The sequence below is a fragment of the Podarcis filfolensis genome, assembly GCF_964270895.1.
Source record: "Podarcis filfolensis genome assembly, chromosome: 5".
Classification (NCBI taxonomy): domain Eukaryota; kingdom Metazoa; phylum Chordata; class Lepidosauria; order Squamata; family Lacertidae; genus Podarcis; species Podarcis filfolensis.
In genome coordinates, this window is record NC_139608.1 from 47,670,955 (window position 1) to 47,696,121 (window position 25,167).

At 45.9% G+C, this 25,167-nt stretch overlaps 1 protein-coding gene across 1 annotated transcript; it reads left to right on the forward strand.

Annotated features, from left to right (window-relative positions):
* Positions 1 to 18,597: 18,597 nt before the first annotated feature.
* ADRA2A (adrenoceptor alpha 2A) lies at positions 18,598 to 24,478 on the forward strand. The gene has a single exon (XM_083614982.1). The coding sequence runs from the start codon at positions 19,751 to 19,753 to the stop codon at positions 21,110 to 21,112; it is 1,362 nt and encodes a 453-aa protein (XP_083471108.1). The 5' UTR covers positions 18,598 to 19,750; the 3' UTR covers positions 21,113 to 24,478.
* The last annotated feature ends 689 nt before the right edge of the window (positions 24,479 to 25,167 follow it).

A 25,167-nucleotide genomic window follows, 5' to 3' on the forward strand; every position in this document is an offset into this window, starting at 1 on the left:
TTGTTTTCAAAAATCAAAAGATCTGCCTCCCATGAGGGCTGCACATGCGTGAGAATGCCATGCCTGGCAACACCTGAGTTCTGCCCCTCCTTGCAATGTGTGGAGAAAGGTCAAATAGTTGGGTGCTTGTCCTCTTCCGCTTCAAGTTCTTTTGTTCACAGCTTTCTCTTTTTGTGTGTGTGCTGATCACTACATATGAGAAAACCACCATGGAAAGGTGCCAGCAACCTGACTGACTCAAGAAGGATTTGGTGATTATAGTCTGTGCAGCTGGTGTTTCCAACACTGCTCCATTTACAACAATTGCCACATGAAGCTGAGAAAATTAGTGGTTCTGAGCAAAGGAGAGCTGGAGCTTCTGCTGTGTATGAGAATAATGGAAAAAAACACAAAGCTATCCTGTCCAACCAGGTGGCTTACAAAACTTGCTGGGCAGAGTCAATATCCAGCTCATTTGCTGAGGATGAAATTAAGCGCATAATTTGCAAGGGTTGCCCAATCCTCATTGGATGGATCATGACCAGTGAAGCAAAGTTTGTCAGTTGAAACTCACCTGGCTCATCTGAACTGGCAGGTAGTTTGGATATTTCTGTTTTTATGTACTTTTCCTTTGAACTCCTGTGTGAGAGACAAGGTGGATTCCCTTTATCCTAAACATTCTTACTTACCTCTGCTACTCCCTGTCTTCTTTGTTTCCAGTGACACTTGGACAACATCTGTCAATTTCCACTCCAATACATCTGCAATCCTGTTCACCCCTCATGTTGAACTTGCTGAAAGCTGAGTTCAGGGAAAGTTCACCTATATGCAGTTAGAGGAACGGGTTTCAGCATTTCTTGTTTTGCATTTTCAGTCCTCTCATTAATGTGAGCTCATGGAAATGACAAAGAAGGGAAATAATGTTCGATTCGTCCCCAGAAATGTATATACTGCTTTTTTTTTTTTTTTTGCAAAAGCTCAAAGCAAATTGAGTAATAGTAAAAATATCAATACAGATTATTAAAATGACAATGCAATAGTGAGACAATAGCAACAGGGCAGCTGAAAAGCCCAGGGCAGACTAAGCAACTCTTCTTACAGGCCTGAGAGAAAAAGATATGCTCCACTTTGGTTGCTGCAGGTCAACAATTATGCTACTGTCCCTTTTAAGGAGGAGGAAATCCATTCAAAGTCTGTGTGCTGAATGCTGGAGAAACTTTTTGGTAGGTTGACTATGTAATGTGTTGGGGGTATAGAACACATTCACATCATGGCTCAAGAGAGGAGGAGTGGCATGTCCCCTGAAATGATAACATTTCTCAAAGGCTAATTGCTGAACGTCTTAAGACAATTCCCTAACAATTCCAGACCCCAATTAGAATATAGTGTGCGTGTGCTGAACTTTGAACATGTTTCACACAGGTCATTCTGGCATCCATTGGTGATGATCTTCTCAGAACCAATTTGAAGATAGTTTTGGGCAGGCATGCTCACACATAAAACAATATTTGAAGAGGTCCATATGCCCACATGCATGCCAGCTTTGTATTATTGGTCTGGAGGTCTCCTAGAAGAAAAGGGGGAATCATTTTCATTTGTGCAGGGCATGTTTCTTGATACTCCCCAATCTTCCTTTAGGGCCTGCAGTTCACACCATATCCTCTACCGTTCCAAAGGCTCTCCTCAACCCTTGAGAACAGTGTTTTGAGTGTCATGAGGGGCCTTCATTGGCCAGTGGGAAATTGATGAAGATGAGGGTGTCCTGTGGAAATGGCAAATAATGTTTTGCGATTCTTTCTGGCTCCACCATTTGTGGCTGAGCAACAGAGCATAGTGGCAGCCCTACAGAAGTACCCTTGGATTTACATTGCAGAGCCCTTTTAAAGAGGTGCATTTGACAGAGTCAAGTTGTGCCTCAGCCAAATTGACAGAGGTTTCCAGGCTAGGAAGAAGTTGCTGTTTCAAAACACTGCTGCCTCTCTGTCTTCAGAAGGTTTATTCCTATCGATTTGTGATGCAATAAACATCTGCAGGGACTCACTAATGCTGCAGCCAAGCCCAAAGCACTGAGTCAGCCTCCAAGGCTCTTTATGGGAGAAAGTGCCGTGAAGCCAAAAAGACGATTCCCTTTTGCATGAGTAAAAAACACTTTCTATGTTCTGCCTCTGGGATGGGCGAGAACTGCTGCATTGCATTTGCTGTTCTAAGGAATTATACAGGGCAGGTCACAGATTGTTCCACCCTAGCTGGAAATGAGCAATATTGTGGTGATGTAATGCTAATACACGAGGAGCTAATGCAACAGCCAAGATGGGCTACACTGAGGCAAGACTGAAATCTTGACGTTGTGCAAGATCTTGTCACATGAGAATGTAGAGGGTTTTTTATTTTTTTAATATTCCCCCCTTTAAAAAAAAGGGTTTCTAAGCTCTGTGCTTTAAAAACTGTGAACATGTCTTCAGCTTGCCATGTTGTCATCAAAGAACTAGGCTCTCTTCCAAAATACCCGCTTTCCAAAGAAATTAAAGTGATAAATATCCAAGTGCAGATGTAATTGGTAAGAACACACACACCCTTTGTGGCCAAGCTCTTTCAGCTTCAACAGAGAGGGTGGCAGCCCCCCACCCTTTCATCTCCTGTGCCAAACCGTTCCAGGGTCTGATTTGCCTTCAAGTGTCCAGGCAAAGTTGGCTTGACTAGGGCTTGGGATCATTTGGATTGATTGGAACTGGGAAAGCTTTGCCTTGCCTAGCCATCTTAAGTTCTGCAGCTCAGTGGCTAAGCAGACGCTTTGCATGCAACCCCCCCCCCCCGCCCAGGTTCAATCCCTGAAGCTTTCAGTGTGATGGCCTGGGATTCGGACTCGGAGGCTGAACCTGAGGAATCCCAGCCTGCACAGGAGTCCCCGCCTTCAGAACCAGCTGAGCTGGGGCTGGGGCTTGAGCCTGAAGGGTCCTCACCTGTGCTGGATCCTCAGGTGCAGGCACCAGCTGAGTCTGCTCTGGCTCCTGAGGTGATGGAGGACCCATTGCCTACAGGTGCTCCACTCCCAGCCCCGTCAGGGGAAGCTGAGGTTGCCTCTGGGTCTGGTAACCCTTCAGCCTCTCTTGAGCTGCAGAAGCTCAGGGCAGAGGGAACTAAGTTCCCACAGGAGGAGTGCTCGCCTCCAGGCCAGGAGAAGCAAGTCACCTGTGGACCGGGGCCACCCTATGCCTTGGGGCAGATAAAAGCCAGCCAGCCCCAGTCCTAGGTTGCGGGAGCAACATTGTTGTTAGCCTATTCCTGCCTGCACCCTGTCCTGCTCTTCTGCCAGAGTTCCTAACCTCACCTGACTCCCTGCCTTGGACCCCGCTTCAGCTTTGATGGACAGCCTCCATACCGCACCCTCAACCTCGGACTGGACTCGGACCTTGCTGCACGGTTAACCCTTGGGACCAGCACATTCAGGTAGGGCAGGGGTGAAAGCTGCTGCCTGAAACCCTGGAGATGTGCTGCCAGTGAGTGTGCAGACAACCTAGAGCTAGCTGGACAAATGGTCTGGCTCTGAGCTTCCTGTGCTTTTCCTTTTTTCTGCTTTGTGGCTCTCTCAGCAGGCATCACACTATTGACCAGCTGGCTCTTCTTCTAAAGCTTGAACTCATTCTCATGGGCTCCTTTGTACATGGCAGTTGTGGTCTCCACCTGCCCATACAGACTGCAAGTCATGCGCCCACAAGACGAAGCAATTATGCACGTGTGAAGGATGCCTCCCCCCAAGTGAAGTCGGGATGTATAGTCAATACAAAGCATATCAAAATAAGAGCTGCTTTTCTTACAGGGATGTGCCAGAGACTCTTGGGCAGACTTTAGTGTGAACTGCCTGTGATCATGTCAGCCTGTGGGAGCTGTAAGGACATAACGAACTGATTGAAAACCAGTTGCACACATTTATGGAAGAAGTCCAAATGCGACATTAGGTCATATGTCTTCTAAACATTTTCTTAAGAGGGTGTGAAGAAGCAGAAGAGAAGACAGTGGCAGCCCAATAGGAGCCAGCTCCTAGAGGCCTAGGTCCCTCCCCCCCAATAAAATATTTGAGGAGGCCACCCCCCCAAAAAATTTGATGGCATTGTCATTCAAATGGTATGTGCATACCATGTCTTGTGATTGATTATGCAGAGTGGGGGTTACCTGCCCCCCATTTTATTCAAGTTGGCACCCCTGTACTGCCCTGATATCTCAGCCCCTCTATGCAGAGGTGTGGGACAAAAGGATCGCACCCAGTGGTTCAGTTGGGTACCATTGTAAAAGAATTGCAAGTGAAGTTTCTGTGTGATAGACAAAAGTAACTCTCTCCCCCCACCTCTCCCTGGCATGCTACTAGGTGATGAAATAATAACTGGGTGCAGACAAGCCACTTCTAACAAGCTGCTAGGTCACCTCTTCAGCTCATGAAATGGCTCCAGAGCTGTCTGCTTTCTGGAAAAGCTTGCAATTTTGCACAATTATCCCAAGAAACTACCCACCCACCCCTTTTGGTCTTGGCCGTCAATGTATGTATGTGGAAGTGTCTGGTTGTGGGCTCTCTAATTGCAAAGCTGAAGAGAGCACTGACACGAGAGAGAATTTCAAATCTGTCTACCTCGCTGTGATTTGCAAGGTTGGCAAAATACTGAACAAGGAGAACCGGTATGGAAAGCTGCTTAGAATCCCCAGCGGGATGACTCATTTTCATGCTGTAAATGTACATCAGCACCCCGAGCTGGAAGGCTGTGTACAAACAGCTGTTTCCAAGAATACACAGAGCACCTAGAAAGAACATACAGGAACACGCCAGGCTTTCTAAAGGACATAGTTACATATGCAGTACCTTATGGCTAATAAGGTGATGCTTTTTAGTGCACCAGCCTCTGTCGCGAAAGCAATACAAATTGTCGGGTCTATGAGAGCGCCTATTCCAGCTGAAAAAAGGAAACCTGTGGGAAAGCCACAGGCAGACTTTTTTCAACATATAGTCCAGAAATATTTCTCTAGCTAGTTCCTCTCCCCTCCCCACCTGTATCCTTCCACAGCTGCTTTAACTGAAGGGACTAGACTGGTTTCCTTAACCGGCTCTGCTTGTTTTACTGATTTGGCTAATGGATCCTTTGTGCCCTCTCTGCTTTCCATGGGCTTGTCAGCATCAGGGAGTGTCTATTGTCTTTTCAAGGACAACAACATGGCATTCTGATTGTCCACACATAACCGGCAAGCGGAAGGTGGGAGAATAGCTTTGGTGTGCAAGAAAGAGTAATGGTCTTCTCACATGTTACATGCAGCTAGAAGGTTTGGGTATGTGTTCTCCTGTAGTGAGACACATATGTATACCCCCCCCCCCAAAACTTACCTTTTACTTAGTTGGTCTCTAATTTTTCTCTGTTATTTTTTTTATATATTTCAACTGCATTAGACCAACACGGCTACCTAACTAAATCATCTACCTACCGTCATCTAACAGTTGCCTTGCTATGTAATTTTTTTTTTAAGTCCCCAGTGTTTCAGTAATAGTGACTATGAATCTGGGAAGGTCTTTAATTGTTTCCCAAGATGTCACAATATTTCTCTTCTAAGGAAAGCTGAAAGCTAATGAATATTCATTAGTACCTTGGTTCTCAAATTTAATCTGTTCCAGGAGTCCATTCGACTCCCGAAATGGTTCGAAAACCAAGGTGCAGCTTCTGAATGGCTGCAGGAGCTTCCTGCAGCCAATCAGAAGCCACAGAAGCCGCGTCGGATGTTCGGCTTCCAAAAAACGTTTGCAAACCAGAACACTTGCTTCCCGGTTTGCGATGTTTGGGAGCCAATTTGTTTGACAACTAAGTTGTTTGACTACCAAGGTACGACTGTATAGGGCTGCTTTCAGGTTAGTGCCAGTGGGTCATTCAGATGGAACCTTCATTCATTCATTCATTGTTTCATAAAATTTATACACCACTTGATTGTAAAAAAAGAGAGAGAAAAGCCTCGAATCAGTTTACAAAAAGATAAAATCATAAAACCAGGAAACTTTTTGCATTAAAACATACAAAAGTTAAAATACTAAAATGGATCAAAGTTCATCTTAGCATTTCTAAGCATATTGGAAGACTTGTCTAAACAAGAAAGTTTTTAAGAAGCACCAAAAAGAGTACAGTGAAGGTGCCTGCTTGATTTCAATAGGCAGGGAGTTCCAAAGGGCAGGTGCTGCCACACTAAAGGATTGAGTTCTTATGAATGCAGAACAGGTATTATGTGGCGTTTGTAGTAGTGCCAATTCTGCCAATCGAAGTGGTCAAGTGGGCACGTGGGGGTTAGGTGGTCTCATAGGTAAACTGGTCCCAAGTTAAGGGCTTTATATGCTAATAGCAATACATTGAATCTGTTCCAGCAGAGGATCAGCAACCAGTGCAGATATTTGAGCACAGGTGTTCTATGCTGACAAGGCCTTATTCCTGACAGCAATCATGCTGCAGCATTCTGCACTAACTGCAGCCTCTGGATCGAGTGCAAGGAAAGTCCCACATAAAGCGCATTGCAGTAATCCAGTCTTGAAGTAATGAATGGATGAACTACTGTGGCCAGACTTTCCTGGTCCAGGATTGGCCGTAACTATGGAACCAGCCGCAGTTGGTAAAAGGTAGCTCTAAGCACTGCGGCTACCTGAGCCTCCGGTGACACAGTTGGATTGAGAAGCAAAATGAAGACTGTCAGAATAATATCTATGCATGAAACAAGACTAAAACCTTTGCCCTCAGTGCCTACTAGCCATGTTCTGCCTCAACTCTCAGATGAAGTATGGCTCTGGATACCAGTTCCTGAGAATCACAAGGAGGGAGAGTGTTGAGGACCTGCTTGCAGGCTTTTCATTGTCATGTGGGTTGCCCATTTTGAGAACAAATTGCTGGACTAGCCAGGTCTTTGGTATGATCCCGCCGGGCTTTCCTTACATTTCGTTCTCTGCCTTTAAATATCTGTTGTCACCTCTCCTTTGCAATTGCATCGATTAAAGAGGAGTGTTTTGCAGTACAGGTTGTACAAACACCACCTGCTGGTGTGTAAATATTTTTCTTACCTACTGTCAGAATTATGATAGCTTCCAGGGTTTATTAGCATGCTCTGTGGATTTTATTTCATTAAATTAAGATCTGTCAGACAAGCCGAGACATATTATTTGCTATGCTCCCTTCTTCAAGGTCAGATGTAGGACAGTTGCCCTTGTTCACCTCAATTCTCTGGGAACGATCATCTGCTTGGGCTGCACTTTTAGAAGCTAGGCAACAGTGAGGAAACTCTTCATGCTGCTGAATGAGGAATAGCCATCATATTTGGTGGAACAGAGAGAGGGAACATCCAGTTAATTAATTCGTGGAAAAGACTGTCTTGTTAAATGAATGATTCTAAGCAGTGACATAGAGCTGCATTGGATTAGCTTTCCCCCTTGCACAGCTGAAAAGAGATGGGTTTAAACATGTACACAAATTATTGGGGGAGGAAATGGCAGTCAACCTTCCTTTTTGGGCAACGTTTGTCAAAATGCTTAATTAAAAAGGAAATACAATGCTGAAGATAATTGTTCATGATAATGGCTGGTCAGCTTTTTTTCGTAGCAACCATGAGCATTTAGAGAGTGCAAGGATGGGGTGCCTGTGGCCTTTGAGATGCTCTTGGTTTCCAGCTTATCATCAGCCCCAGCCAGCATGGAAGGTGGCCTGGGATGATGGGAATTGCAGCTCAGCCACACCTGGAGGGCCACCCTTGATACAGTGCTTTGAGCATTCATAGAATTGTAGAGTTGGAAGGGACCACACGGATCATCTCGTTCCCGCACCCTCTCTCTTTCGTAAGGGCAAATGCAAGACACTTGAACCATCCTAAAAACAAACAAACAAAACCACTCTTTCAATAAACTATTTTAAAAAAGCAACCTTACCAGAGAAACGTATTTGAGAACAGTTTGTAAAAGCCCATCCAAAAGCTCTGCTTTGCCAAAGGCTTCTGTGAGGCTGAGCAGTTCAAATCTCACATCATTTGTTAACTCTTTCATTGCCCTGTCTCCGTCCCTACACTGCTATAGAATAATACTGACCTACATTATAAGATTGTTGTGAGGATTATACTGCGGAGCCCCTTGTTGTGGGTTTGAGCCCCACAGTGGGCAAAAGATTCCTGGATGTGTATAGTGTTTGTTGGCATGAGGGGTGGGGCTGTGCTCTTTTGATTCTTCTTTCCAAGGGTCTCATTCTCTGGCTGCCTCCCCCACCCCCACCCCGCAAGCTGGATTCAATTCCAATTTCAGAGTCCCCTGGTGGGGCAGGGTTGGGGATTTATTTCTGGAATTGCATTCAACACTGTATCCTTGTTGACGTTTCTAGTATTGCAGGCAATAGGTGCTAATTTGAGTAACTATCCTTTGTTAACCGCCCAACCCCATTATGCCCTTAGGAGGACAATTTCCCAATGTTACACAGGGCGTTGCTCATAAAATGGCACAGCTGATTCTTATGATCCACTGCATTGTGATGGCAGCTCAGGATTAAAAGTGGTTAAGCGCGTTGGACTGAGACCTGCGAGGCCAGGGTTCAATGACCTGCTCAGCCATGAACTTCACTGGGTGACCTGGGGCCAGTCACAATCTCCCAGGGTCAACAGGGTCGTTGTGAGGGGAAAATGAAGAGGATGAGAACCATGCACACCACCTTGAGCTCCTTGGGGAAAGGTGGGATATGGGTCAAGTGGATCCTTGAAGCACCAGGACAGGAGACTCTGCTGTCGCCTGGTGTTTTGTTTTCTCAGGCCCTTAATATTTCAGGAAGGATGTCTGGATCAAGTCATGGAAGTTGTAGGCCAACCTTCACCAACTCGGTGCCTTTCAGATGTTGTCGGACTACAACTCCCATCAGCCCTGGTCAGCACTGCTGGTGAAGGCTGCTTAGGCTGAAGGTTATCTTCCTGTGGCAGCATTGCTTTTCTGCATTGACGGTTGCCTTCTTGCATAGCAGTGTGGTCGAGCAGGATTCATAAGATAATGGAGGTTGGGAGGGCAGGCTGATCTAGTAGTGCAATTGGGACACTGCCCTGCTAACTTCAGTTTGCCCTCAGCCAGCTCCCACCCACTTCCAGCTTCCCTCCTCCTTATTCTCCATGTGGCCTTTGTAGAATTCGTCAGGGAAGAGCAGGCTAGAATTAGTTGGCTCTGCCTCCCATTGCCTCTGGCTCCATAATAATAATAACTCTGGGCAGCTTCCAACACAATATTAAAATACAGTAATGCATCAAACATTAAAAGCTTCCCTAAACAGGGCTGCCTTCAGATGTCGCCTAAAAGTCTGGTAGTTGTTCTCTTTGACATCTGGTGGGAGGGTATTCCACAGGGCGGGTGCCACTACGGAGAAGGCCCTCTGCCTGCTTCCCTGTAACTTGGCTTCTCTTAGTGAGGGAACTGCCAGAAGGCCCTCGGCGTTGGACCTCAGTGTCCAGATAGAACGATGGGGGTGGAGACGCTCCTTCAGGTATACTGGACCAAGGTCGTTTAGGGCTTTAAAGGTCAGCACCAACACTTTGAATTGTGCTTGGAAACGTACTGGGAGCCAATGTAGGTCTTTTAAGACCGGTGTTATGTGGTCTCGGCGGCCGCTCCCAGTCACCAGTCTAGCTGCTGCATTCTGGATTAGTTGTATTTTCCGGGTCACCTTCAAAGGTAGCCCCACGTAAAGCGCATTGCAGTAGTCCAAGCGGGAGATAACCAGAACATGTACTACTCTGGCGAGACAGTCTGCGGGCAGATAGGGTCTCAGCCTGCGTACCAGATGGAGCTGGTAAACAGCTGCCCTGGACACAGAATTGACCTGCGCCTCCATGGACAGCTGTGAGTCCAAAATGACTCCCAGGCTATGCACCTGGTCCTTCAGGGGCACAGTTACCCCATTCAGGACCAGGGAATCCTCCACACCCATCCGCCTCTTGTGCAAAACAGCACTTCTTTCTTGTCAGGATTCAACCTCAATCTGTTAGCCACCATCCATCCTCCAACTGCCTCCAGACACTCACACAGGACCTTCACCGCCTTCACTGCTTTTGATTTAAAAGAGAGGTAGAGGTGGGTAAAGGTAAAGGTACCCCTGCCCGTACGGGCCAGTCGTGTCCGACTCTAGGGTTGTGCGCCCATCTCACTTAAGAGGCTGGGGGCCAGCGCTGTCCGGAGACACTTCCGGGTCACGTCGCCAGCATGACGAAGCTGCTTTGGCGAGCCAGCACCAGCGTAGCACACGGAAACGCCGTTTACCTTCCCGCTATAAAGCGGTACCTATTTATCTACTTGCACTTAGGGGTGCTTTTGAACTGCTAGGTGGGCAGGAGCTGGGACTGAAAGACGGGAGCTCACCCCACCGCAGGGATTTGAACCGCTGACCATACGATCGGCAAGTCCTAGGCACTGAGGTTTTACCCACAGCGCTACCCCGCGTACCTCACAGAGCTGGGTATCATCCGCATATTGATGGACACCCAGCCCAAATCCCCTGATGATCTCTCCCAGCGGCTGCATGTAGATGTTGAAAAGCATCTAGTGTTGGGCTCCCTACCTCGCACCCACTGGGGGTGGCACTGGTCCAGCGGGGCCATTCATAATGATAATCCACACTGTGTGATCCTTATGGTCCCAAGGCCACTAGGGAAAGTGAGGAAAGATGGCACCACCTCATGTGCAGAAAATACAGGACTGGACAGAGGTTGCTCATCTGACAGTGTAGAGCTGCTGCTGTACTTATTATGATTACCTATATTCATATTTATTTATATCCTGCCTTTTCCCCAGGACTCAAGGCAGCTTAAAAAAAAACCTAGAACAACACAGATAACATACAGAAAGCTAAAAACATATACAAGATAATAGTTAAAAAGCAAATAAATTATAAAAAACCCATAAAAATAGATTTATTAAAATGCAGACAGTTAAAACAGCACTATTAAAAGCCCTAAAAGTGGCCCACTCAGTTCAGTGGGACCTACCGTTGAGTAAGCAAGCGTAGAGATGCAGCAGAGGAACACAGGGAAACGCCAGCTCTCTGGCTGTTGCTGGCTGAGCCACCATAGCTCAAAATGGATTTATAACATCAGGCTATAAATCCATTTTTGAAAAGTAGTCTTAACCGTCTCCCTGTGAATGGCTGTCATCAATTCCTTTGTGTGCCGTCATGAAGGGTTTCACAGCTTTTTGATCCATGGTGGTGGTTGATTAATTCCCACCTTTCTCCTTTCCTGCAAAAATATTTCTCTCTTGGTGCTGTTGTGGAGTCATTCGCTTGTCAACTCTCTCAAGCCATAAATCACATTGGGGCATAGGTTGCATCTAGTTTTATATATTAGACAGCCAGATCACCTTGCCTTTAATCCTGGTTCGGAATTCTTTACTGCCTCTTGAAATGCTGCACTATTTTAGAAAAACAAAAAAACCCACCAAGCCACTTTTGAATACACTTGTGAATTTCAAAATCGACGTACTTTGCTCTTGCAGCACCAAATTTGCTGATTGCTCACCGCCTGCTCTTCAAATCCCTGACACTTCTGATTGTCACTTCCCTACCATGAGCCTGTCAGTAACCATCAGTTGCAGATGGATGTAACAGACTTGCTACCTTCTGGCTGCAATGTAATTAGGAAAAAAATAAAAAATCATCCCAGCTCTGGTAAACTTAACTGCAGTGACCTAATACTACCAGTAGGTGTCGTTGCACCCTTGCACTCTTCGTTTTCTGTAGCTCAACTCTTTTTTAGTTTTTGCTCCAGTGTTGAGTTTTTCTTTCGTAATAGAATTTTTTGTTGTTGTTATAGAGGGGATTTTCCTTTATAGCACAACTCTTCTATATATTAACTATGAATTTCCTGTGCTGAGCAGTTGAACATAATGGAATTTACTTTTGTGTAGACATGTAAAGGTTTGCACTGTTAATTAGCTAGTTAATTTTGCTTACAAAATACCTGAGATTATGGATTAATGTTTACAGGAGACATGGTCAGCTGGTAACAGGGGCTTAGAAATGATGTTCTTTTGATGTTCTTAATAGGATAAGCCGCCATTATTTTGTTTAGGGCTTCTCATAATAACCCCATTCTCTCAGACCTTGCGATATTTTAGCACTGACACCCAGGATTAATTAGGAACTTGGTCTTCCTATTACTACCCTGGGAAGATGGAGGCATTGTGGGTTGACGGTTCCTGTGCCTGTCCTGGATGGGGTCACACTCCTTTTGAAAGAAGAGTTGTGGAGTTTGGAAGTCTCCTGGCTAGGAGTGCCATTTACTAGCTATGGCTAGACCATTCATGGACAGCCATGGTGATTCAGGCACTGGTAACCTCAGGACTCAGTTATTGCAATGTGCTCTATGTGGGGCTATACTTGGGCCTACTCTGGAGGCTTGAGCTGATGGAAACCTAGAGGGTTGATAGGAACTATCCAGCACACAATTCCAGTGCGGCCCATATTCTGCTGGGACAGGTTCTGGTTTCTTGTATTAATTGTCAAGACCCTTGACAACATGGGTCCAGGATATACCAGAGATCCTGATTCCTTATTTTCCTATCCAAGCATGGAGATCTTCAGGGGAGTCACTGTGAGTAGCCCCCCTATGACTTTGATGCATGCCAGTATTGTGGGGCCAATTTAATGGAACTCTCTTCCAGTCAAAGTTAGACAGGTCCCTTTCTGGTTGAATTTCTGTTGCCTCTTGAAGATGACGACTTCTTCTTTTTAATCTCAGCAGACATTTTAATTGGATTCTGACTTTATAGCTTTACCTCATTATTATTTCCTTTGTTCTGAGTTGCTATATACTGCAAAGAGGCCATTGTATTTAAGCAGCATATAAATGGTCAAAATAAATGAATAAAAATATCAAAGAATAGTTTTGTACAGATTGTTACTGGCCGTGGCACTGGATGCAGAAGTGTCATATCTCCTCCTTGGAGGACATGTAGCTTACTTTATCTAGGTGGAGGCAGGAAGAGAGAGGGTGAGGGACTGTCTCACAGTGATTATCTATTTTACTCGATGTCACCAATATAGAGATACTGAGAACTCTGGCTGAAGAGGAGGTCAACCTTCAAGGCCAACAGCAGAACCAGAGCTGAGATGGAGTTGACTGTATGTCCAACTTAAGAACACAGAAATATAGGAAGGGCTCTGTTGCATCAGGCCAAAGGCCAGTCCAGTCCAGCATCCTATTTTCACAGTGGATTCACATTCTATTTCTCCACAAACTTGTCCAACCCGCTTTTAAAGATATACGAGTTTGTGACTATGGCTACGTCTTGTGGGAACTTGTTTTAACAGTGATTTCTTCCCCAATTCCGGTGTCAGGTATTCTGATGTGAAACCTACACTAAAATGGACTGTTTTCTCCTGCTAACAGTGTTTGAAAGTGACACATTCCCAATGGAAACAGATGCTGAAGATATGTCTATGGTCCCTTGTATCCAATGCAGGGCTACGTAACCGCCCTATCAGCGCAAGGATTTTTATTTGTACAGTGGAACTTCCTCCCACTGCACCCTCCCCAAACCTGCTCTGTGGGGGGTGTGGTTTGGGGACAACGACCCCAGAACAGATTCAGGGGGCAAGTGATGGGAAGGAAGTCCCATTGCGCAAGTGGAAATCCTTTCGCTGATGGGATGGTTACTGAATGATGTGTTGGATAAATGCCAGTGACACTAACACTTTGCCTACATATTGGCCCTCACTCAAGGATTTGTCATGGGCCACTCAAAGGTCTTCCCAGCACACCCTTTAGGAATCTAAAAGGGCCTTAACTCTAAATGTGAGTTTTGATTTCAGTTCATTCTCTTCTGTCCAATATTTGAAAAAGAATGCACTCCTGTCCTTCTTAAGAGTGGAAATGGACAGAGGTATACAAATGGACATGTGTGGGGTATTGTGCCAAAGCGCCTTATCCCCATTTGTAACTGAGCTTAAATGTAGCAGCAAAACTCTGCCACAATCAGAGCAATCCTGGTTTGCTCAATCCAAACATACAAAGCTTGGATGCCGAAGGAACTCTCTTTGATGGCAAAGTTTGTACACAGCAGCTCCCCTAACCGGGATCTTTCAATGATTCACATGGCAACAGGATCCGAATGCCTTTTTATGGCACTCGGAGGCATCGGGCTTGATTGATGTTAGACAAATATTTATAAAGAGAACAGCACAGACATTTGAAATGGAACTTTCTTACCTCCCTGTTTGAGGAACTACTTCTTCAGGAAAGATAAAACATTTCATGATTAGGCAAGCAATCCTGGCCATCAAACATTTTGAGCCAAGGGCATCAACGCCATAGCCCTGACCTTGCCTTGCTTCTGATTTTCTTCTTGGAGATCAGACAAACAAATGAAGAGTTCTGCCTGCCACCCCCTTCTTTTTCTTATCTATCTTTCACACAAACATACGACAGATGCTTTTGAAAATTCCCCTCCATCTTTCTCCTTGGATTTTGGTGTTTCAGATGACTGAGTTGTGTTTCTGGTGCTTTAAGAATCCTACACAGGAAGCTGCTTTCTACAGAGCCCACCCATCTAGGTCAGTATTGTCTGCACTGACTGGCAGCAGCTCATCGAGGTTTCAACCAGGGGTCTCACCCAGTGCCACCTAGAGATGCCCAGGATTGAATCCAGACCTTCTGCATGCAAGGCAGCTACTGCAACACTAGGCTATGGTCCACACTCCCTTTATAAATCATACACTGTTTGTTTCAGTTTCTGAAAAATAGAACTCTTCTTGTGCAATCTGGCATCTCTCTCCTCTATTCTACGCCGCTGATGGGCAGCTGTGTAGGCACTGGCGAAAAAGCAAACCGAGCATCCACTTACTCCGCTTGCATCACGATTCTTTTTCTGGCTTGTGGGCTGTCCTACTGATGTTCACCCAGAAGGTTGCACAATGGCAAAGCACAAAATAATCGGAACGAAATCATACATAATGTGTTTGAGTAGATTACTAACACAGAGAGGGGGTGTTTGGGGAGGAGATGGAAGTGCATGCATTGCATGCTCCTGTTCTGGAACAAATTTGGAAATCAGGAAGAGTGAAACAGAGGGCAGAGTGAACCCACGAAATAAAGGAACAGAACAGAAAATCCGCTTGTCCTTAACACATGCACAAATGCCTGTCAAAAGCCATATTTTGCCACAGCAAATATGACACATTTTCCACCTACCTTCCTAAGCTGCATGGCTGAGGCTGGGCATTTCTTCCAATAAAGTTCTGGTTTTGTGAATAACACACAAACACGGAAACTCTCTCTTTGTGATCCTGGTCCAGACAGGTTCTTGCGCAACAGTGGGCTGCACATCCTTCAGTGCCCAAGAACTCCCCTGCCCATCTGAATCCAGACCCTTCTGTAAATCCTGACCACAGTGATTAGCAGTTTAGGAAAGGTAAGGAGAAGCGCCTAAACAAGTGATAAATGGTATGAGAGCAGATCCTGCCTGACAAAATGTACAAAGCACAATACTTGCATATTGGCACAGTCCAGCGAAGAGGATCCGCATACTCATACAAGTGCTGAATCTTCTCTCTGGGAGATAAAAACAGCATTTGGCACCACTGAGCTGTGGCCCTTCTCCAAGTAACCCCACCATGTATGTTTAAACAACACACTTAAAGATAGTTATGAGTGCCCACTAAATGTTTAACATCACACCATTGGTTTTTATACAGTACTTTCAAACCACTTAGAAGTCTGTTTTGGCATTAAATGGTGTATTAATGAATTACTACTCCTTAGCATGGCTAATGATAGGAATTGTAGTCCAACACATTGGGAGGGCTGCAGGCCCCCCCATCTCTGCTCTAATACCTTCCTGGGTGATGTCTGAAGGGCATCTCCTGCATCTTTATGCAGTGTGGTGTAGTGGTTAAGAGCAGTGAACTCGTAATCTGGTGAACCGGGTTCGATTCCCTGCTCCTCCACACGCAGCTGCTGGGTGACCTTGGGCCAGTCACACTTCTCTGAAGTCTCTCAGCCTCACTCACAAGTGTTTGTTATGGGGAAGGAAGGGAAAGGAGATTGTTAGCTGCTTTGAGACTCTTTAGGGTAGTGATAAAGCGGGATATCAAATCCAAACTCTATCTTTAATTACTGTCTGAGAGGGAAGATCATGATCACCACAAGCCTGCTCATGGCTCTTAAAGGCACTGGAATCCTCAGGTGTACAAAGTATACAATACAGAGTCAGATTAATCATGTTAATATCTCATTGAAATTAATATGATTTGGAACTGTGGGCTGATAAATCCCAAATGCTGGTTTAATAAAATATGGAATACAGTTTACGAACATATGACGAAAGAAGGTATAAAGTTCAAGCAAATTTATAGAATGAGTTCATTTTGATATCTCAGAATGGTAACTTTCTGGCCAATATCCAGTTGTATTCTTCTTTTACTTTACTATATTTATCTATTCTTTGTATCACCTTTTTATGTTAATTTCCCCCCTTTTTAAATAAAAAAATATTAAGTGGGTGATTTGTGTAATATGAGTACAGAATGCCTGAGACCCAGGTAACCTTAGTTTTGTGAGTGGCTGGGATATAGGCAATGTGTCTGTGTGAGGATGAGAGAGGTGCAATGAAAATGTAAAGCAGAAGCCTATGTATGTCTACTCTGAAGTAAGTCACACATAAGGTAGGAATGATTGTACAAGCCCACTTACCTGGGAGGAAGCCCTGCCGATACATTCCTTGAAACAAACCAGGACTTTCTGCACATACTTATTTCAAAGCATCAAGCTACGCAGCAGGTGGGTGTGTTTGTGTTCTGGGGAGTCTTGTAATGCAAAAGGCTTGCTTGTAGGGACCGTTTGTGAACAGGGAAACACTGGTTTGTGTAGAGTTTTGATGCAGTTTACTGAACCTCAAGATTGGAAAGGGACTATGGACCTAAATAGCATCTCACCCAGCCTCCCTGCACATGCCAGAATAACTGAAGGCAGACTATTCACTAACCCATGCGTACAATTTGCTGTGCCTACAAACTGACTTGCGTATATACCAGAGGCTTAAATGGGGTGCCCCAAGCTCAGTCTGCTGTGAAAGGTGAGATGGGATGTTGGGGTGGAGGCAACAGGAAGTGTGGGAGTGCAGTTCTATACATGTCTACACAGAGGAAAGTTGTGTAGAATTCAACAGGACACACTAAGGTTGCGATGGCTGCTTATTTGGGAATAGTCTCATCTCTTCAGGTCATACTTGAGAATAAGTGGGCACTGAAGCTTTGGATCTGCACCATGCATTTAAAGCACATCCAATGAACATTTATAGCACAAGACTTTCCTCCAAGAATCCTTGGGAACAGCAGTTTCCACCTCACACAATTACTGTTCCCAGCATCCGTAACTATAGTTCCCAGGAACCTCTGGAGACAGTAATGCACTATAAATGTGCATTGGATATGCTTGAAATATATGGTGTGGGTGGGCCTTGATTATGAAGGGATTACTAGGTTTTTCTAGAGAAACAGGGATGTTCAGTGATGAACCAGGAAGGTAGGCTAGTTTTGAGAACACAGGGCCTGATGCAACCCAAGCTAAGCATGTTTTTAAAGGCGCGTGCATTTCAGTGGGAGAATTAATAACTTAACATGGCTTTTCCTAGTGAAAAGCCACGAGTCAGTGCTAAATTTTCCCATTGAAATCAATGGGACTTTACAAAAATGCTTACGTTTTCCTGGATTGGGCCTTGAGTGTCTTTTGGGAATCCCCATGCATAATCTGGAGATGTATGTGTGCATGCGCGCATGCATGTGCACAGATTTATTTTAGCACTGTCCTTTGTGCGTATGTCTGAGTGGAGAATGTGGACACTGTAAAGCAAGGAATAGCTATCATGGTGACCTCTAAATGTTGTTTACCCACAACTCCAATTGCCATCAGTCTCGGACAACGTGGCCAATGTTAGGAATGATGGGATTTGGACTCTGACAACATCTGTTAGGTGTCATGTTGGCTAGCTAGCCCTGATGTAAGCAGTGGGTGTAGGATCCATGGGCATAGCTGGGGAGGGGCAGTTGCCCCCCCCAATCAAGTAAAAAAATAAAAATACTCAACTGACCAACTGCATCGCAGATAACTTGGTTCTGCCCCTTCCCACATAAAGGCTGCCCCCTCCAAAATAAATCCCAGCTAAGCCCATGGTAGGATCTTTGTGTACAGAATAAAGAGGTGCCTATTTGTATGGGGAGATATGTAGACATTCCTTAGCCAAGGGATCTGGGCAGGTGCTGTGTGCATTTGCAAGGGGTGCAAGTGGCCTGTGCTGGTCTCTGCAGCTCTTATCTGTCTTTGTGCACAGAGGTGGTAAAAGTGACCCAAGGAGGGACTTGTGACTGTGCAATGGCTGTGCAAGGTACTCTTGTGTAGGTGAGCAGTTGTGTGTTGGCCCCACGCCAGTTCCTCAAGAGCTAGTGCAAGCAACAGACCACTTGTTGGTTTTGTCTAACTTTCCCTGGATGAGGGAGACGAACGTTTGAGAGAGAGAGAGAGAGAGAGATATATGGATGGATGGATAGATGGATGGATCAGAGAGAGACGGTGGCATTGTACCCCGGTGAATGCTATGCACAGTGGAGAGACGATATCCATAGCTGTCAGGTGCATGTGTGTGAGAGAGACAGACAGAGAGAAAGATAGATGATAGATAGCTCTGTCTTGGGTGTGTGCGTGGCTCCAAAGTGTGCGAGAGAGTGAGAAGTCTCTGTAGCCGAGCGGGTGGGGCGCGCTCTCGCTCGCGTCCAGCCAGCTCCGCGGGAAGTTGCTGGGCTCCGCGGGAGCGCCCTCAGAAGGGCGCAGGTGGGCGAGGTCGCGCGTCTTGCCAGTGGCCCGTCGGAGTTTCCTGCTCTCCCTTCTCCGCCGGGGGAGCGAGCGAGGAGGCAGAGGCGGAGAAGCGCGCAGGGGGCCGTCCCCACGTGGCGCTGACGCTGCTGCTCGGTACCACCGGACCGAGCCCGGGCTATAAAGCGAGCCGGGAGCGGGGAAGGCAGTGCTCGAGCGGGCGCCACTGGCTGCGGACGGCGCTGGCTCCGCCACCGACGAGAGTCTGCCGGGCGCGCCCCCTGCGCCGCCGCCTCCGCCCCGCAGCAAAGCCCGCCGAGAGTCCTCTTCCCTCGCGCCCCGCGACTGGCTTCAGCGAACCGCGCGGCGTTTCTCGCTGCCGTCTGGGATCTGCTCCGCCGGCGACTGGGAGCAGAAGCCGCCCCTCGCGGGTGGGGAGGTCCTACCTGCCTCGCCGCCCTTTCAACTCTCCGGGACCCTCCCGGCGAAGGTAAGCGGGACTTTCGTCGTCTCCCAGCCCCGGCGGCTTCTGAATGGCTTCCTGAGGAGCCCCTCCCTTCCAGGCTGGACTTATTGGCGACTTTGCGGGAGAGGCGGAAGACGGGATCGACTTCGTCCCGTCGATCCGCCCGGAGATGAGCTAGCGAGGGCTGGGAGGGAAGAGGCGAGCCGCGCGCTTCCCTGGCCGAAGGGAGACCCGGAGACGGCAGAATCGGAGCCGGTTCCCTCCCCCGTGGAGATCGCTGCTGCTGCTGCTGCTCCTCTCGTCGGTTATCGTCAGCGGGGACTGGGAAAGCTGAAGGCAGCGGTTGTTCCTGCTGACTGGATTAAGGCTGCTCTTTCTGACTTCCCCAGACCGGACTTGCTTGATCCGCCGGGCACCCAGAGCTCCCCTTCCTCGCAGGGTGTGTGTTAGGGTCACATCCTCCAACAGCCTACCGAGCTCGGGTTGATGTTTAACCTGGGGAGCCCGTTCACCGAGAGGGGGGGAATCTCTTCCCTGGCACACCTGCACCACCCGCTGCTGGAGGAAAGCAGCTACTCCCAGCACATGGATGGCAACGGGAGCCTGAATGGGAGCGACGGTGGGCAGAAAGGGGGCCTCCCTTACCCCATGTACACCACCTTGGCCCTCATCACCCTTGCCACGCTGCTCATGCTCGTCACCATCTTTGGCAATGTCTTGGTCATCATTGCCATCTTCACCAGCAGAGCGCTCAAGGCCCCTCAGAACCTCTTCCTGGTCTCCTTAGCCTCGGCCGATATCCTGGTGGCCACCCTGGTGATCCCCTTCTCTCTGGCCAACGAGGTGATGGGCCACTGGTATTTTGGCAAAGTGTGGTGCGAGATCTACCTGGCCTTGGACGTGCTCTTCTGCACCTCTTCCATCGTGCATCTTTGTGCCATCAGCCTCGACCGCTACTGGTCCATCACCCAAGCCATTGAGTACAACCTCAAGCGCACGCCGCGCCGCATCAAGAGCATCATTTTCCTTGTCTGGATCATCTCTGCGGTCATCTCCTTCCCACCCCTCATCTCCATCATGAAACAGGGTGACCCTGATAGTCAGCAAGCAAAGCTGAATTCGGAGAGCAAGGAACCCAGTTGCAGCATCAACAAAGAGACGTGGTACATCATCTCTTCCTGCATCGGCTCCTTCTTTGCTCCCTGCCTTATCATGATCCTGGTCTACATGCGCATCTACCAGATTGCCAAGAGGAGGACTCGGGTGCCTCCTGGCAAGAGAGCGGAGGCCGCAGAGAGGAGGCAGAATGGTCTGGCAGATAAGGATGACATGCCCGCAATGACCAAGCTCAATGGGGAGAAGGCAGCCGTGGCAGGAGGAAGCCAGGAGAGGGAAGAAGTCAATGGTATAGACCTGGAGGACACCTCTTCATCGGAACACAATGAGAGCCATCAGACCAGGAAGCAGGAGAGGCCACAAAGGGGCAAGGGGAAGACCAAGCTAAGCCAGATTAAGCCTGGGGACACTTTGCCAAACAGAATTGATGAGGAAAGAGATGCGAAAGCTTCCCGGTGGAGAGGCAGGCAGAACCGAGAGAAACGCTTCACTTTTGTGCTGGCGGTTGTGATTGGGGTTTTTGTGGTCTGCTGGTTCCCTTTCTTCTTCACCTACACATTGACTGCCGTTTGTAAGAGCTGCCCCGTGCCCGATACACTCTTCAAGTTCTTCTTCTGGTTTGGTTATTGTAACAGTTCCCTCAACCCTGTCATCTACACCATCTTCAACCATGACTTCAGGAGATCCTTTAAAAAGATTCTCTGCAGGATAGACCGGAAAAGGATTGTGTGAGGGATGGACTCAAGTTTGTTTACAAGACTTGTTTACGGAAGAGAGGCTCAGCTCTGGCTGGGCTTTGGAAGTGGGTGGTGTCTTATCCAGTGACTGGCCTTTGACTTCTCAAAGACTTCAGGTGACTTTGGCCTTGGCCCAGGTGGAGATGTTTCTGCCCAGTGATGGCTCTAGAGACCTGTTTGTAGGTATTGTTTCTATACACTTACAAGCTGAGCTTATGGCAAACTGAAATTAACTGTTTGGAGTGTGTAAGCCAGGGAAGCAACAAAGATGAAAATATAAGTCATATATTTCAGAAGCACTTTCTTTCTATTTTTGCCCTTTGGACGATATGTCCCTGACATCCTTGCAAAACTACAGTATTGCATCTTTGAGATCTGTACATCTTTAACTTTTGTAGGAGAAAGCAGCTTTGAAACCACTTTAAATATTTCTTGAGAACTTGAAATATATTTGGGGTGGGGGGAAATAAACAAAGACACATCAGAATGAACCTTCAGAGCCATCTCATCCATCTTAAAAATGACAGTATTAAATGCTAAGATTTCCAATGTGGTTTTGGCTTTGTAAACTGATAGCATAAGCTTGACCATGGCCAGTGTTTTATTATACACCCTATATGTATTTTTTTAAAAAAACAATGTTTATGTTTTTTGTTTATGCAGTATTGTTAAAAAGCTTTATTTCCTCTTTTCCCATCAGCTGAAAGAAACAAGCATTAAAAGTTTCACAACTGAGAAGCATAGTGCCTCTCAAAAGGATGAGCTCCTTTTAGATTTGTGATGCTGAAGAGCAACTGGGTTCTTAAAGGGTTAAGATAAGGTGCTCTTCCCTTGAAGTTACTCCACTGTGTTCAATGCTAACTTATTTCCCCTACCTGTGACTGTAAATAGATAAAATGATAGATGCAGCCTTTTTGTTTTACTTTACAGTGTTACCTGATTTGCATTGATTACATTTTCATTTGTGCAAGGTTTCTGCACAAGAAAACCTTCTTTCACAAGGACACTTCAGTGTGGGTATGGAATTTTTTAATTATTATTATTTTGGAGTAACCGTAAGCATGTCAGCTTTCATTTTTTTTCTAATTTCAGGTTTGGTTTATAAACATTTTCTTTGATTTGTCCTAGAGAAAAAGCAAATTATTGGTGTTATTCTACACCATATGTAAAAAACATTCATAGCAGCACAGGGGGGAAAGGAGTCAATAATTGTGTTAAACATCTTCCTGATTCCACACCCCACACTGTCCCAGCTGATGGCAAATAACTTCCTTGTCCAATAAGACAAACATCCTGAATATGATTAAAAGGGTGTAGGATGGGAAAGCAATTGGGGACATCATTTAAACATTATAAAAAGAGTATTTGTTTAAATAAAAACTGATCATGATAGTTTCTGGCTGGTGATGGTGGTTAAAAACAGACATATATTCACAATGCTAAGGTTACCCGAGTTCTTCCTTGAAGGCAAATTTCTTAGTGGAATTGGCCCTTTTTAATTAAAAAATGTCTTCATTCTACAGAACACAACTGATGCCCCTCCTTTCAGACCAGTCCTCTTCTGACTGTAGAAACAGGCAGCAAGTCTCAGCGCTGCCTCTTAGCTTTGAATGTGACAGCTCTATTCAGTGAAACAAAACAGCTGTCAGATGTGATGCTACAACCAGAGGAAGGGAAGCAGAGGTAGCCACTGAACACTGAAAGTGTTACTTGTGCCCAGCTTTGAAATGGTTTTCTCGTTGGAGAGCCTGCTACAGCTGACATTTCAAATGCAGAACTTCCTTTTAAAACAAAGCAATTTTCTAGGGAGAGGAGATGATGACCCTTCTGTAGAACTGCATACTGGTATATACAAAGTTGTGGTGTATTTCTAAAGTGCGCAGGTGCACACATGTGTTTACACAGCGGGACATGCCATTGGCTATGCCAGCACAGTGCCACAAAACGGCAGTCTTAACAATGGCGTTGCAAACCTGTTGCAAAGATGACTCATTTTAGCAACGCAGGGAGAAAACGCTTAGAAATGAACCAGGGGTTTTGGACTGGTATATGTATTTCCCTTCCTTTTTTTCTTTTAACGGTGTGATAATACTCCTTGCAGAAAGATGCAATTAGAAAGGCCCCACCATTATAACCTTTGTGATTTCCCCCGCTCATTGCAGCTACTAAAATATGAAATGCCTGAATCTTAATTATTCCCTATTTGCTAGAGAAAGAAGAGGATTAGATACGGAGGAGTTTTATTTCCGTTTTAGGCAAACTGCCTGCATCGTGGCTCTGTCCAATGATGTCCTGTGCTAGTTGAATAAGGTACCTCATTTGGGACACATTATGGGGCCTCTTCTCTCAAGGTTTCATAGGAGTGCTCAGGGCAGACTGGCCACTTCTGAGCTGGGGTATTAGTCTCTAGCAGATTCTGGCTGGCAAGGAGTTCAATGGTCCTTCGAATGGAAAGCACAGTCTGGTGTCTGGTGTCCATCACTCGGAAGGTGGTGGACTCTCCTTCATTGAAAGTTTTAAAACAGAGTTTGGATGGTGTCAGGGATTCTTGAGTTTGGATGGCATCTGTCAGGGATTATTTAGCTGTGATTCCTGCAATTGCAGGGGGTTGACCCTCAGGGAATCCTTCCCAACTCTATGGTTCTGTGCTTCTTTAGGAGATCAGAGCAGGCACAACGCTACAAGGCATAAATCCAGAAGAAGTTAGAAGTGGTTAAGGCTTATTTAGCTGGAACACCAAAGTTGTCTCCAGCCTGTGCACACATGCCTGGAAACTGATTTCTTATGAGTGCGGTATAGCTTTAGTTTATGTATGGAGCTCTCGTTCAAATGTGGAGCTTCCCTGCCCATCAAAGCTGCTCTGCTGTTATTCAGTGGGCAAAGGAATCATGCATACCCATTGGTTTGCACATACAGATGTTCTCCTACCATTGGCATTTACAGGGCCAGAGCCATGTCCAGATGTGTGATAAAGCACTCATGGGACTCTTCTTTCGGGCTGATAGTTTTTAAGGCAGAATAAATCACAGTTTTTCAGACAGCCAGTCTGAAGTAGCATAAGTAAGAAGTTAACTGACTGTTGCCAGAGGATTCCTTTTTAAAGAATTGCCTATTTTTTAGGATTTCAATATTAAGTTAACGTATGCATTCATGAAACAAATGGATAATATTTTACATTGAGGATAATATTGATTTTTCTGGAATGTGTTTTTGAAACTTTAATTGCACCTGGTACAACCACCTCATCAATGCCATTTTTTTTTTGCTTTTTAAGAGAATGATACCTGTAAACAGATATGGCCATAATGTTTTTTTTTTATTTACAAAAAATAAGAATAAAAAGTTTACACATTAAAAAGCATGTTACATCTCAACTTGTCTGTATTTTCAGCCATTTCCAGGTTTTATGGACTTACATGGAAATGGGAAACTGACCTTTTAAAGCACCTGCTGAAGTCGCCTCTTGTAGTTTGCATAAGTCATTGTTATGCCTCATGTTAATGTGAACAATGGTCTGCTTCATTGTGCACCGACAGACTGACAAACAAGCCTTTGATATTATTTTGCTTTCTTCTTTGCTGGCACAGCAAACCCATTCATGTACCTCTTAAAGAACAAGGATTAGGGCTTACTGTGTGGGCAATTTATCCTTTGCCTGTTTAAGCTGGCCATGTTTTCCACCTCCCTTCTCTCTGTCTCTCAAGTGAAATATTGTGTCCATGTAGTATTTACAAGCTGCTGACAGACTGTTGACTAACTAGGTTACAAGTGCAAGAAGAAGCTATTAAGAGTAGGAAGAAAAGTAGAAACTGAATTCTACCAGGCACCTGCTGGGGAAAGGCACATTCTCACAATGCTGGGAGACGGGGGCTCATGCTAGAGCAAGCCAGAAAAGATTGCACCTGCTCAGAAATAGATAACAAAGCCATGAATGGGGCAAAGGCAGCAATTTGGTTTTTATAGTTGATTCCTGGGGATTTCCCCTGCAATAGATATTACTGTGATTAATGGAACAGGAATTTTGTTAATGTGACAAAAGATTTGGGCTTC

Bases quoted from the DNA above. Each gene is read 5' to 3' on its own strand.
- ADRA2A (XM_083614982.1), top strand. From the start codon at position 19,751: ATGTTTAACCTGGGGAGCCCGTTCACCGAGAGGGGGGGAATCTCTTCC.